This window comes from Cotesia typhae, unplaced genomic scaffold (assembly GCF_013202065.1).
Source record: "Cotesia typhae breed Kobodo isofemale line unplaced genomic scaffold, CoteBio_Ctyphae contig_50, whole genome shotgun sequence".
Classification (NCBI taxonomy): Eukaryota; Metazoa; Arthropoda; class Insecta; order Hymenoptera; family Braconidae; genus Cotesia; species Cotesia typhae.
Window position 1 is genome coordinate 2,374,241 of NW_027423758.1, and position 15,262 is coordinate 2,389,502.

General features: G+C 26.1%; 1 protein-coding gene across 3 annotated transcripts in view; it reads left to right on the forward strand.

The window, feature by feature from the left end:
* The window catches only part of Sdk (sidekick cell adhesion molecule), a 35,865-nt gene that overhangs the window by 11,847 nt on the left and 8,756 nt on the right, over positions 1–15,262 (forward strand). For 2 of the 3 annotated variants that reach the window (XM_074249828.1, XM_074249829.1), the window contains 7 exons: positions 5,556–5,651; positions 9,163–9,342; positions 9,560–9,773; positions 11,441–11,614; positions 13,255–13,614; positions 13,688–13,815; positions 14,604–14,723. In XM_074249828.1, the coding sequence (XP_074105929.1) occupies positions 5,556–5,651; positions 9,163–9,342; positions 9,560–9,773; positions 11,441–11,614; positions 13,255–13,614; positions 13,688–13,815; positions 14,604–14,723 (1,272 nt within the window). Of the gene's footprint in view, positions 1–5,555; positions 5,652–8,885; positions 9,080–9,162; positions 9,343–9,559; positions 9,774–11,440; positions 11,615–13,254; positions 13,615–13,687; positions 13,816–14,603; positions 14,724–15,262 lie in introns of those variants that run through there. The other variant, XM_074249830.1, reaches the window with a different exon arrangement.

Here is a 15,262-nt window from a genome sequence, read left to right on the forward strand (position 1 = left end):
AATTTTTTTATTACTCAGAAAGAAAAATTTATTGACTGGAGAACAAAATTCTTGGCTAAAGAAAATTTTCAGGTGCTTGAAGGAAGACCGAAGTAAAAATTTTTCTTGAAATTCTATTCTTGGTGGAAGTCATTTTTTCTCAATTCAAATTATGATAAATACTTGATACAATAAATTTTTATAGTCGATCAAGATTTTTAGATACTTGAGGGAAGCAGCACTACTTACTTCAGCTGAGACAAAAAATTTTTCACCTTGAGAAAATTTTCTCTTGAATATTTGATACCCATTTTATTTTATTTTAGCGTACAATTATACGTATTAAATGAAAAAAATGATTCAATATTATTTGATCTTCCCATATTATTTAACATTTAATCAACAATAATATTAATAAAAATTTACCATCGAGATATTTAATTTTTTGGAGCAAGAGAGAAATTTTCTCAAGACAAGAAAATTTACTTCTATCAAGAACAAAATTTTGTGGAGCAAGAGGCTGAATTTTCTCAAATCAACACGATTTTCTTGACTTAAAGAAATTTTCTTGGATCAAGATACGTACACTGATGGAAAATTTATGTTGACTCAAGAGATATTTTCTTGATCTAAGAATTTATTTTGGAAGACAAATGATTATTTTGCTTTAAGAATTTCTTGTCTTGATTTAGATTTTCTTGACTTAAGAGCTAAATTATCTTCAATTGATACATTTAGTTTTTCAACCAAAATAACATTATTGTTTAAAAAACTTAAAATACTTCATCAAAGTATATTTCAAAAACTCAATAGTCTTTAATTGTTATACCGAAAAAAAATTATTTCTTGGAAATAAGTAAATTAATGACTCAAAAAAAATTCTTAACACAAGTCGGTAACATCTTGAATCAATGTTATCGCCTATCTTGAACCAAGAGACAAAAATTCTTGAAAGAAATATATCTATATCTAGTTTCAAGAGTTCAAATTTTGAAGAAAAAAAATTTCTTGAATCAAGATTGTTTTTCTATCAATGTATTTCTTAAAGCAAGAGAATTAATTTTGTTGGAATAAGTAAAATTTCTTGTATAAAAAAAAATTTTTTTTTTTTCGCTCAAGAAAATAATTAGGAAGAAAAATATTTTCTTGGCTCAAGTGAACTTTTTTTTCTGTGTATTTCTTCTTTGATATCAAGAAAATTTTTTATAAAACTGAGATCTGGAAATAGAATTAAAGTCTTAATCTCAGGAACCGGATGGGGTAGCAGAGATGTCGGTGTGCTGATGTGCTCGAAAAAGCAGATAAGAGACTGTGCTGAGGGAAAACTCAGGATTATTCGAGAGCAGATGAGATGGAGAGAAGAGAGAGCCTTAAAGTGGCATACGCTCTTGAAATTTCATCTTTAGCTGTTGTGGCGGGCGGTCTTGCTCTTATTTGTTCTCTCCCTCACAACAGAATTTTTATTTCTATCTTTATCCCTCTGTACTTAGAGCTAACTTTACTCTCTTTTCTCCTATCCTTCTTTTGCTCTTGTTTAACTGCTGCATTTGCGAGTACGTGACTCTGATTGAGTGCGATTGAGGCCTACGTTGCTTTACATTACTCAATTGTTCTTTTATTATTTTTTTTCCGTTCATTATTCACTCTTTATACTATTTGTTCTCTTCTTTAGATTTTTTATTTTTTATTCATTGGGAATGTATTACGAATGACTGAATAAACTCGGCGAGCAATTGTTGAGAGCAATAAACCGTTCGGTTAAGCAGAATAAACTTTTTACACTCCAATTTGCCTTTACAATGTACTAATAGTGTACACATAATATTATTGAATTACTTACAAAACTTCCAGTTATGAGTTGAGTTATTCTTGCTGTTCCGTGAATTTTATAGCCATATTCATCAGCTATTTAAATGAATTTATTTGCTGGTAATCAAAACTGATTCCTGGAGCCCCGATCGCGATAGTTTTAACGGGTCTTTATGGAAATATGATATTATTTCTTCACGATTTCTTCGTCTACTTTTTAAAATAGATTATGATATAAGTAGAAAGGTTTTAAGGTAATTTTTTGTTAGTTTTCATGTTCTAATTCTAAGATCCAACGCAACACAATCTAGAATTTTAAAGGTTTTAAATTTAAACGGAAGTAATAAATATCACTTCGTAATTGGAAAAATTAAAAACTTGACTATGAATTTGTGCAAAATTTTTTTGATAAAATCCAATTTATAATCTATATTATTAAGAGAATAAGAAAAATTTTTTCTTCAAGATAGCCATACGATAAAATCGATTTTTTTTTTTTTTTTTAGTGAAATTTGGTGTTATTGCAAAGTTCTTGACTTGAATTTGTGCCTTTTCGTGGTTTCATATCATTTTCACCGATAGTCAATTTATAATGATAAGTATTTAGGCAGCATTAAAAAATTCTTTATTTCTAGATACATAATTGAGAAATGGTCTTTTATCTTGTGAAATATTGACATTTTTAAAGATTTAAGCTCATCCCGATGTTACACTCATTGCGACCTTTCATTTGAGTACCCACATCAATTTTTCATATATTTATATATATTAAGTAAATGTATATATGAAAAAAATATAAAAATGCATGTGGGTACTCAAATGAAAGCTCTTGATGAGTGTAATATCAGGATGAGCTTATATCTTTAAAAACGTCAAGTTTTAAGAAAGTACAGTGTAATTTAACAAAATTCATTATTTAATAAAGCAAAATGTTCTTTATTTATAGTTTAAAAGCTATAGCAGTCACATAGTGACTGCAAGATTGCTACTTATAATTAAACTACAATTATTTTTTCGGATCATTTTACTGTTGAAAAAAAATTAAAAAAATCTAGACTAAAATTTGCATGATCGTTCACAAAAAAAGAAATTTTAAACGCTCAAAATTATAAAAAAAAGTTTCAAAATTTTCAATAGATTTGTTTGTAAATAAAAAAAAATGTTCTAACTTTTAAACAATAAATTTATGAAAAAGAAATTCTTCTACACTCCAACTTACAACAATCGGTTACAGTAATAATAGCTTAGAATCATCTTGAAGAATACTTCTGAATGTTAATTTGCTTTTCTATTTATCATTATCTTGTTTTTCCTTTCTCTTATTAATAGATGATGTAATTGAATTCATCTGTATTGAATGCAATGAACAGTTGAATATAAAAATATTTATTGTCTATTTGGAATTATGAGAAAACTTTTCACAATTGTTTTTGTAAATAATTATAATCCGGGAGTTAATGCTGAAAAATTGCAAATTTTTTTCAAGAAAAAAATTACCCAATCAATTTTTTGTACATAGATATTTTTATTTTTATAATTAAAATTTTTTTTTAATAAAAAAATGAGCTCAAATTTATGAATTAAGGTAAAAGATCTTTTTTATAGACTTTTAATACATAAATTAAACTTGAAAAAAATTGTAACTGCAAAATAATTGAGTTGTCGCTTCTTCAAACCATAAAAAAATTGAGTAATTACAGTGCATTAATTTTTTTCGGTGATCAAGCTTGACTAAAAATAATTCAGGTGAAATTATAAATTTTATGTATGAAATTTCTATAATGTAATTACAATTACATTGATAAAAAAATTAATTTGATTACAAAAAAAATTTTTTTTGATAAATTAGATCGTTTTAAATCAACCAAAATTTTTTTTGAGTAAACTTCATAAATTTATTCGTAAAATCAAGTGAATTTTTTTTAATTAATTCACACCATTGTCCAGTAAATAATTTTGAATATTATATAAATATACAAGATAAAAAAAAACTGCAACGATCATTAAAAAAATTTTTTTTTGCAAATGAGTAATATAAAAAAAATTCCACATGTCGTTAAAACTTTCGTTTTGAGTATCCCATTCTCTTGAAAAATTAAATCCAATGTCCTGACTCACAATTATAATATATGTACACGTGCATATAAATATAGGTATACGTACCTTTTTTGTAAATATATATATATATATGTTGAGTAAGAGTAAAAAGACATGGTGAGAAGGCCATGAAGTATAAAAGGGGAGTTAAAGAATTTTAGTGAGCTATACTGAGAATAAGAGGTAAAAGAGTTAAATATATAATAATCAGAGGTTTTTAATTTATTTAATGAGATATCCATTAAGAATTGAAAAATTTCTTCCTGTAAAAGGGGGAAGAAATTTATGAAAATGTATATTTTTTTTTTTAATCACATTGAGAGAAAATTTTCTTTTGAAGAAAATGGGCAATGTTGTAATAATTGTAAAAACAAATTAATTTGTTGAAAATTTCAAACAATTTTATTTTAGCTGAATAAATAAAAATTTTTATCACAGTAAATTTATTGTTAAAAAAAAACGTAATTATTGGCAAGTGGGTTCAACCCCATTTTGGGCTAGAACTAGGTAAAAAATTTACATTTTCAAATTTTTTTTTATTCTGCTTGTTTTTACGGTGGATTTATGATAAAAAATTTCCTAAAAAAAAAAAATGAAGATTTCGTCAGCTTTTTTGCCTTCAAAAGTTGGAAAAAATTTTGACTCATGTTTTTAGATAAAATTTCTATTTTATCTTTTTTTAATATTTTGGATATATATATATATATATATATATATTTATTTATTTGAAATATACATAAAAAAAAAAAATAAACAATTAAAAAAAAAAGTTAATTATCATAATTTTAACAAATTTTTAAAAAAATTTATACATTTTTTATTAGAAAATTGTGATAGTTAAATTTTTTTTTTAATTGTTAATTTTTTTATGTATTTAAAAAAAAAATATATCAATAAAATCAATTAGAAATTTCGTTTAAAAAAATGAAAATTAAATTGTTTGACCCCACTTGTAAATATTTACCAAAAATTGTTTTGATTCGGATAAAAAACAATTTTAAATAAACAGCATACAAATTTTTCATCCAAATCTAGAAAGTTTTTTTTTTAACAAAAAAGTTACGATTGAAAAAATTTTTATCTCTGCAGCTGAAAAATAAAATTGTTTAAAATTTTCAACAAATAAATTTTTTCTTACAACATTGTTAATTTTTTTTTAAGCAAATTTTTTTTCTCAGTGTAATAGTGTCATTAGATTAGTTCAATGTTCAATACAAGTGATTTGATGTTTGATGTTTTGCCCTGAAACTCAGCCTTGAGCTTGTCTTTAGAATTAAAACCTCAAAGGGGTCTTACGAAGTCTTTTAGTATTGATGGACTCTTTGTCCGGCTTCGTACGTTCCTCTCCACCTACCGGCACTTCTATCGCCTACCACGTAGATTATCTTACTTTATTACCAACTTTTTTTATTACGTAGTTCATCAAAGTATCTTTTGAATTGAGCGTTTCAATAGTTCACATTCAAACTCGAAATTTCTGCCTGACGTAACCCAGATAAAAAATAATAACTTCCTCTAGTTGTAAGTTTTATCTAAAAAAAAATGATGGATTGAAGAAAAACATTTCAAAATATTGAAATTTTATGTTATTATTATTCTTGTTATTGTATAAGAAAAATAGTAGTCATTTTTCATGAAATTATTCCTGACACTTTGTTTTTTTGTTTTAGAATCCTTACAAGAGCCAAGATTTACCACGCAACCATCTGGTGTTAGTAATATACTTCTAGAAAATAGGAATAAGATTCTTCAATGTCAAGCGCGTGGTAAGTTATGTAAATTTTACCAAGTATAATTAAGTAATAAATAATAAAGAAAAAGTAAATTTTTTTTTTTAATAAATTGCAGAATCAATAATACATTCATTTTAATTGTTTTCTTCTTTGGGAACAAATCTAGATCCAAGAAGTGTTTTATTTATTTATTTATTGCACACTGATAGAAGGATTTATAAGTAAAAATCATCTTTGTAAATTATTTGGATTAATTATATTATACTAGCTGTTACCCGCCCGCTTCGCTGGGCATTTTATGGAATTGTATTTTTAAATCTAAATTAGCATATACCTTTTATCCATGTAATTATTCCAACTAATATTCATTGTAACTTTCAATGTGCAATCATAATAATGTTTGCGTGGCTTTTTTTCAAAAATGAATAATAATTGACACGAAGAAAAAAAATTTGAAATGAGAATTTGGAGTCTATAGGAGCTATAGCTTGGAAATAAAAAATTTTTAATGTTAACACCCACCTTCGCAAACCCCTGTGAGATGAGCTATCGTAAAATTTTCCCATAAACTTTTTCTACATCTCTTACAGAAGATTCCTACCAAATTTGGAGTCGATAGGAGCTATAGTTTAAAACCGGGAATTTTTCATTGTTAACGCCCTCGCAACTCCCCTTGTGGGTGGAATTTTGTAAAATCCGTTTTTAGCTGACCTCTACTCGGCGAAAGGAATATTCCTGCCGAATTTCAAGTCTCTAGGTCTTATAGTTCCAGAGATATTGTGATGAGTGACAATATCTATAGAAAGTCTCCTATATATATAGATTTATTGCACACTGATAGAAGGATTTATTAACTAATAATAATTTAATTTATTTGAAGGCAATTATTTAATTTATTAAATTTTAACAAATATTTTTTAACACTCAATAAATATTTATTTGGAAGGAAAATACATTTATTAATAGTTAATAAGTATTTATTAATAGTTAACAGATATTTATTAACAGTCAATAAATATTTTGTTGAGTGAATTTGTTTCGCTTGCAATGTCATATGATATGAAGATTGTTTATAAAAAAAAATCATCTTCATAAATTATTTGCATTAATTATATTACATTATAATAACGTTTATTGTAAAATATCAAATTCTATCACAGCTCATAATTATCTTTTATATTTTTAAATATTAAAAACGTTAATTGATTTAGTGAATTGAATTATTATAATGTATTTCAGCTATAGGGTTATAAAAAATGTCAAAAGAAAATTGCTATTTTCGCTTTTTATTTTAAATAAATATTTGTTAACAGTTAACAAACATTCATTAACCATTAATAAATATTTATTAACAGTCAATAAATTGAACTTAATAAATTACTTATTAATTGTTAATAAATATTTGTTAACTGTTAACGAATATTTATTAACATTTAATAAATCGTATTTAAAAAATAATTTATTAACTGTTAATAAATATTTATTAAATCCTATGAAGTTAAAAAATCATTTATTAACAGTTAATAAAGCTTATTAAATACAAACAAATCCTTCTATCAGTGTACTGCAGGCTATGTGTAGTCAATATTCGATAATTGATAATAATTAGTAATTATAATTTCCTTGAAAACAAGTAATTAAATTTTTAAACTAATCTAAAGATAAATCTAACTTCATATCTCTAAATTCATTAATCAATTAATTATTTGAAATTTTTAAGACAGTAGGTAAATAATAGATAAAAACTATAAAAACCAATTAATTTAATAGTCGCATGATAAAAGGTCATAGATTTCTCAAAAAATAGAACTAAGTACTTTATAATTTATTTCTATCGTTAATCAATACTTACAAACTATATAACAACAAATTTATGAGGGTTCTTAATAATAATTAGAATCAAATACTTTGAAGATTACTTATTCGACTTATTTAATCAGTTAGAAGTAATTTTAGACCATTATTTTCTTTTCTCCGCAGTAAAAAACATCAAAAAAGACGTTCAATATTTCTTCTAGATTTAAGAGGGGAAAAAAATTGAGAAAATTCAGCTGCTAATATTTCAAAAGTATATTTTGGGTTGTGCTTTGATTTTCTTAAAATAAATTTAAAACATTTTTCATTATTAATTTGGGAAACTTAAATGAGTGGATAATTTTTTATTTAAACAAATAAATTATCACTAAAAAATATTTAAGCAAAATTGCAATAATCAATTTCTTAATTTTTCTTTGCTGGGAAAAATCTTAAAAATAAATAATAATAATTTAAAAAAAACATGCCCGACTCATGAAAAAAACATGAGCAAGTTTTTCATTCTGGGGTTAAGATGTTACGTTGGAATATCATGTATTTCTTGGATTTACTAAATCTCTGAGGCATCCAAAAAAATTTTAAATCTTGACAAATCTTGAGGGTCGGCTTCGCTGAGCCTCAGTCAAAATGACTAAAGTTTTTGTTATAATTTTTTATTTTATTATAATGATCAATTAATTTTTAAGTTCGAACAATAAGTTCAATACAATAATAATTAATCTAGAGCAATAACTAAAATTAATAAAATCATAAGTAATAAATTTTGCATTATTCATCGTCAAATAAAAGATTCCTACCAAATTTCAAGTCTGTAGTAGAAGTTACAGTGTGGAAATGAAAATTTAATATTCTAACACCCACCTCCGCAATCCTTATTGGGGGTGGATTGTTGTAAAATCCGCTCTTAGATCATTTCCGCATCACATATAGAAGACTTCACCTAAATTTGCCGTTTAGAGGATCTACAATTTGAAATTTAAAAATTTTCATTGTTAATATCCAGCCCCGCAACCCCCCTGTGGAGCGAGCTATCGTAAAATTCGTTCATAGATTATTTATATATCTCTTACGGAAGATTTCTACCAAATTTGGGAGCTATAGAAGCTATAGTTTACAAACGAGAATTATTCATTGTTAACGCCCCCGCAATCCCCGTTGAGGGAGGATTTTTTAAAAATTTTTTTACATACAAACCTTCTGCTAAAAATTCTGAAAACAACAAAAAAAAATTTAGCTCAATCGGTCCAGCCGTTCTCAAGTGATGCGTGGACATACATGCGGCATTTTATTTTTATTTATATAGATTTTACTTAACGTAATTTTAAAGTTATTGGACGTGGTAAAATATTTTTTGAATAAAATATTTGATTAATAATACAAGTATAAAAAAATTTTGTTGAGTGTTAAGAATAAATTTAAATAAAATATTTAAATACAAAGCGATCCTTTATTTATTCAATAAGCGAGATTATACGTTATTGATGTGTAATCTGCAGTATATATAAGTATACAGTAGCACGAAAATGCCAGAGAAGAATCGAGACAAACGATTGGATCGAATGACTGAGGGTGAATGAAGCCATAGAATTTCTGAAAGTCGTCAAGTGACGGAGATAGCTTTTATGAGGATAGAAGAAGATAGTGGTGTAATTTGATAAGAAAAAGTTATTTATTTATTTTTAAATAAATAAATAAAATTCGATAATAATCAAGGTTTTTTTTTTTGCAGGATATCCTCCGCCAAAATACAGATGGTTCAAAGACGGCGTCGCATTGAGCAATGAGTTCACATCAGAGTCGATTTTCAGAATTCATAATGTGAATAAGAAAGATGCTGGAGTTTATTACTGCGTCGCCAGCAATGAAGTCGGTTCAATTTTCAGCGAACGCGTTACCTTCTCGGTAGCATGTAAGCACTTATTTATTACTTATATTTTTATTTAGTTTTAAATTTAGTTTTAGTTTGCTTTTTATATAAGTATCAGTTAGCCGCCGCTTCCTGTTATTACAGAAGCTAAGTTATAAATTTATGATGATTTTGTTGAAGTATTTAATTATTTAATAGTTTTTAATAATAATAAGTACAAGAATTTGTGTAATTTATAATAATAAATTGCAACTTACAGATATGGGAGTATTTAAGGACCAAGAAGAAAAGGTAATAAGTGTCGGTTACGGTGAAGCAGCTATTCTAGAGCTACCTCCTATCGAGAGTCATCCAACACCCGACGTCACCTGGTCAACGCCAGACGGGCCAGTACCTTATGGTATTAAATATGCAACGAGTCAACGCCGACTTCTCATCTTGAATGCCGGCGACAATGATGAAAACTTGTATAGGTAAGAAAATGAGACCGTAACGAAACGTAAGACGCTCTTCTCTCAAGAGTTTTGATTCAACAAGGCTATACATGGGCTTCTTTAAAAGTCGCATAAATATTTTATGGTTGCTTGAGAGTTGTCATTAAAAGTATGCTGAATTTTTTAATTAGAACGTTAATTGCTCAAATATTTTATTTTTAATTTTAAATAAGTATTATTTTCTTTTTGTAATTTTTTTAAAAATACTGTTCACAGTACTTCAATCTATTAAAATTGTAGGTAATTATTTACAAGTGAGGTCAAAACCATTTTGGGCCATACGTAGGTGAAAAATTAATATTTTCAAATTTTTTTTTAATTCTGCTTGTTTTTACGGTGCATTTATGATAAAAAATGTCGCGAAAGGAAAAAATAAAGATTTCGAAAGCTTTTTTGCCTTTAAAAATTGGAAAAAATTTTGGCTTTCATATTTTTTGATAAAATTTTTTTTTTTTTTTTTGATGTTTTTGATATACTTTTTTTTTTTTGAAAGGTCCAAAAAAAAAATTGGTTAATTAGATAAAAAAAAAATTTAACATGGCCTGGCATAGGTTGGCCCCACTTGTAAATAATTACCAAATTATATTTAGAATTTGTTGGGGATGATCACATTTTTTTAATGAAAATTCATAAAAATCAGAATAATTTAGAAAAAAAAAGTTTTAAAAAACAGCAATTTTTTTATTAAAAAAATTTTGTATAAAATAATGATTAAAAAAGGAAAAAATTGCAATTTTTCTAACTTAATGTTTTTGTACGTAAGATATAGAAAAAAATACGGCAAATAGTTAAAATTATGTGAATATATATTTCATTAACATATTTTTGTTTAACATTAAGAGCTTTATTTTTTATAACTAATTAAAAAATTAATTTTTATAAATTTTCGTAAATCCGCCGTAAAATATAATAATCTTGAAAAATAGATTTGTCAAATTTTTATTTTTTTTTGTAAAAAATCAGGCGACTTTAAAACTAAAAAATTATCAAATTTTATTTCAAATTTTATTTATGATAAATTTTAAATTAAAAATATGTGTTCGCCTACTTAGTATTTTGAAGCCGTGATTACTAATAATTTTTTCATTTATAAAAAATTACAATACTAAAATTAGCTAATTTTGTACAATAATAAAAACAGAAGAAATTATTAAAAATAATTGATAGATACTAAAAAAATTTTTAAATAAAAATAAAAGTACAAACATGAACACATATATAGATAACTCATAAGTACTTGGAAAAATAACGGACCCATATGCATAGAAAACGAATATGACTTATGACGCATGCATTCTTTCGTATTGTAGAATCGAAAACTGAAATTTTATTTATTATTCCTATTCAATAATTGAATTCATTCAAGAATATGAACTAAATAACGAGAACACTTGGTTCATTTCTTTGACAAAAGAAAGTTTCGAAAAAATAAACTTATTTTATATTTTAAATGAAAATATGTTATTAAAAATGGTTTCATATTATCAAGAATCCGAAAACGAATGATTAAGTATGTCAAGAATTTTTTACAGCATAAAAATTATCATTATTTTATAAAGACAAGAAAATTAAATTAATAATACTTTTAAATAGTGTCATATGTATTTAATCTCAAATAACATAGATTTTAATTATTTTAATTGCAGAGCTCGGGCTATGAACACACAAATAGGCAAAGAAGAGTACAGTCCTTACTTCAAACTAGAGGTGATTGGAGATCCGAGTGTTGAAGTCGCACCTACGATTATTATCGCTCCAAATGATACACAGATAGTCAGAGATCAACCAGTCACTTATCTCGATTGTATTGCAAACGCTAGGTACGTATCAGTTTCAATTTATATCAATTTTTATCAAATCATAATCGATTTAAAATATTTGCCAAAAAATTTAAATGGCTTAAATTTACAGCAAGAAGAGAGACTATTGCCTGTCTGTTTTCAAAGAAATTCGGTTGAATTATCGACAGCTGTTTGGCTCAAGGCTAGAATTTTTAGAGGTGATGTACGGCGATTACTTGCATTTGCCGAGATCTAATTGCAATATTTTTGAGCAATTATTTTTAATTCGTGGGATTCGTGTACGAAATTTCTTCCCAGCCAAGCTTACAGCGATTGATAATTTTACCGAGTTTTGTAGGACTTGTTTCACTTATTTCATCGAGAATACTGATTGATTTTTTCACTACTGTTACTTGCTTATCTACATTAAGAGAAAATATTTATTTTGAAAAAAATTAGCAATGTTGTGATAAAAAATCAATTTTTTGAAAATGTTAAGCAATTTTATTTCTCAGCTGAGCAAATAAAAATTCTTTTGATTTGAGAAAAAACAACTCGCGAATTTTAATTCAAAAATTTTTTTTCCCAAATCTAGATCATTTTTTTTTAACAAAAAAGTTACTGGGAGAAAAATTTTTATTTCTTCAGCTAAGAAATAAAATTTCTTAAGATTTTCAAAAAAAAATTTTGGTAAATATTTATTAGTGAGATCCACCATTTTAATTTTCATTTTTTTGAATTAAATTTTTTTTTGAAAATTTTGATGCACTTTTTTTTGAAAAATACATAAAATACACGAACAATTAAAAAAAAAAAAAAGTTGATTATTACAATTTTAACAAATTTTACAAGTTTTCAAAAAAATTTATAAATTTTTTAGAAAACTGTGATACTCAACTTTTTTTTTCTTAATTGTTCGTTTTTTTATGTACTTTTCAAAAAAATATAAATCAAAAATATAAAAAAAAAAATTAAAATTAAAATGGTAAACCCAACTTGTAAATAATTACTAAAAATTTTGCTATTTCTTAACTCTGCTAAGTTGGTCAGTTAATTTAGAAATTACAGCAACTTAAAATTTTCAAAAATTTTATCTTTTTACTGTCTCTCCCTGCAATAAATTTTTTTGAACGAAATTTTTAAATGATTTTATTGAAATATTTTTTTTTTAAAAATACACAAAAAAATTAACAATTAAAAAAAAAGTTGATGATCACAATTTTAACAAATTTTAAAAATTTTCAAAAAAATTTATCAATTTTTTAGAAAACTAATATTTAACTTTTTTTTTTAATTGTTCGTTTTTTATGTACTTAAAAAAAAATATATATCAAAAAAATATAAAATAAAAATTTTATCCAAAAACATAAGAGCCAAAATTTTTTCCACCTTTTGAAGGCAAAAAATCTATCGAAATCTTTATTTTTTTCTTTCACTACATTTTTTATGTAGCTTAATTTTTATTCTGCTCATTATTTACATTACATTAATGAAATTTCATATTACATTGTTTACTGTCTACATTTAGTGTTATTATATACTTCTAATAATATTCTTGAGCGAGCTTAGGCTCTAAATTCAAAACAACTCATTTATCTCTCCATCTATCATCACACCCAATCTACTAGCTGTTGTTTACTTCTTCACTCAAATGATAATAAATGAATTTTTTATTGAAGATCATTACACGAGCTCAGAATCCTCTGGACAAAAGACGGCGTACCAATAGAAAATGCCCGTATCTCATACAGCTTCAATGACTTGTGGAACAGAACCCTGGAGCTAATTTCAGCTAATCTAACATACACAGGAGTCTACACATGTCATGTAACGCTTCGCAGTGGAGGATACCCGATGATTAACGCCAGTGCCAGAGTTGACGTCTTCGAAAAGCCTACGTTTGCCAACGAATTGAAACGGGAGACACACGGTGACTACGGATCCGCTGTTACGATTCCTTGCGAAGTTGTAGGCGTTCCTATGCCTAAGATTAGTTGGTACCACAACGCCGAGCCAGTTGATTCTTTCATTGGAACCAAGTAAGTCTTGCATCTCTTTAATCATTAAATTATCTAATTAAACTACTAATTATTTTTATTTAATTAATTTAAGGTTTGATGTGAAAGAAGATGGCTCGCTGGTTATCGATCGCCTAACGATGGATTACGCAGGAATGTTTCAATGTCTGGCGTCAAACGATGCGGGTGAATCTTCTAGTTACACTTGGCTAAAAGTCAAGAGTTAGTATTTAATTTTATTATCTTTTTATTTTAATTTTAATTATCAATTAATTAATTAAACAAAGTTAATTAGTTGCTAAAAGTAACGCGTAATTTATACGACTGATCTGTGTATTTTTGTATGTAATCGGCTAAACAGCAAGTGAATCCGGAATGAACTTTGTGAAGAGAGTGCCCAGATGGGCTGCAGGCTACCGAGTAGTCAGGGTACGACAGTCCGACCGGCGCTTTGAATTCACTCATTACCCAGAGAGTAAGATTTAAAATACGAAGATGATAAAAAAAATCCATGGCATACTCGATTCAACGAGAGATAAAGCTTTTTTTTTTTTTTTTTTTTTTTTTACTTAGTTACGACACGTTCTGTAGATAATCAACAGAAACAAACATTTATTTTTTATTTTTTAGTTTGTTCTATATATTTACAATCACTAGGCACAGCTTGACGTGCAACACCTTTTTTTTTATCATTGCTTGTTTACATTTTCATTTTATCCAACTCATTATCACTTGTGTTGTGTGCATTGTCATCGAAATCACTATGTTCCAATTCCTTAATCCATTTTTTTTATAAATTATTAAGTGCAGTAGTTACGAGTCAAGGAATGCTGAGTCGTGATATTAGATACCGACTTTTTTTTACAAGGAATTTATGGGACGCATCTGTTTTTTTTTTTTGTTTTTTATTTTTTATTTCAATCAATTAAATACACTTTAGATATTCACGCATGAGATTGACAAGTTAAATTTTTTATTGAATTTAATTTTTTTATTTTTTTCAATTACAGCTTCGACGCCAATTATGGAGACTGGTCCAAAGAATATAACTGTTTTGGATGGTAAAGATGTGACAATTGTCTGCAGAGCTGTTGGCGCCCCGATTCCTAATACAACTTGGATTTTTAATGGTAAAATATTTTTATTGTTTAAAAAGATCTTATAGATTAATTTAAATTGGCTAAAAAAAATTCAAAGGTGGTCAAAAAATTATTTTTATATAATAATTAGCAAACTTGCAGTCACTATGTGACTGCCGTGACTTGTTAACTATAAATAAATAAAATTTTGCTTTATTAAGTAATGACTTTTGTTAAATTGCACGGTATTTTTTTAAATATTGAAGTTTTTAAAGATATAAGCTCATCCCGATGTTACACTCATCAAGAGCTTTAATTTAAGTACCCACATGTATTTTTTATATATTTTATATATTTAATATATTTCATATATATGATATTTATAAAATATATGAAAAGTGCATGTGAGTACTCAAATGAAAGGTCTCGATGAGTGTAACATCGGGATGAGCTTATATCTTTCAAAATGTCAATATTTCACAAGATATAAGGCCATTTTTCAATTAACACTGGCCACAAAATTTTGCTTATTTTTTTTAATAATATAGATTAATTAATTACTATAAAAAATAATGATTTTTCTGGGTATA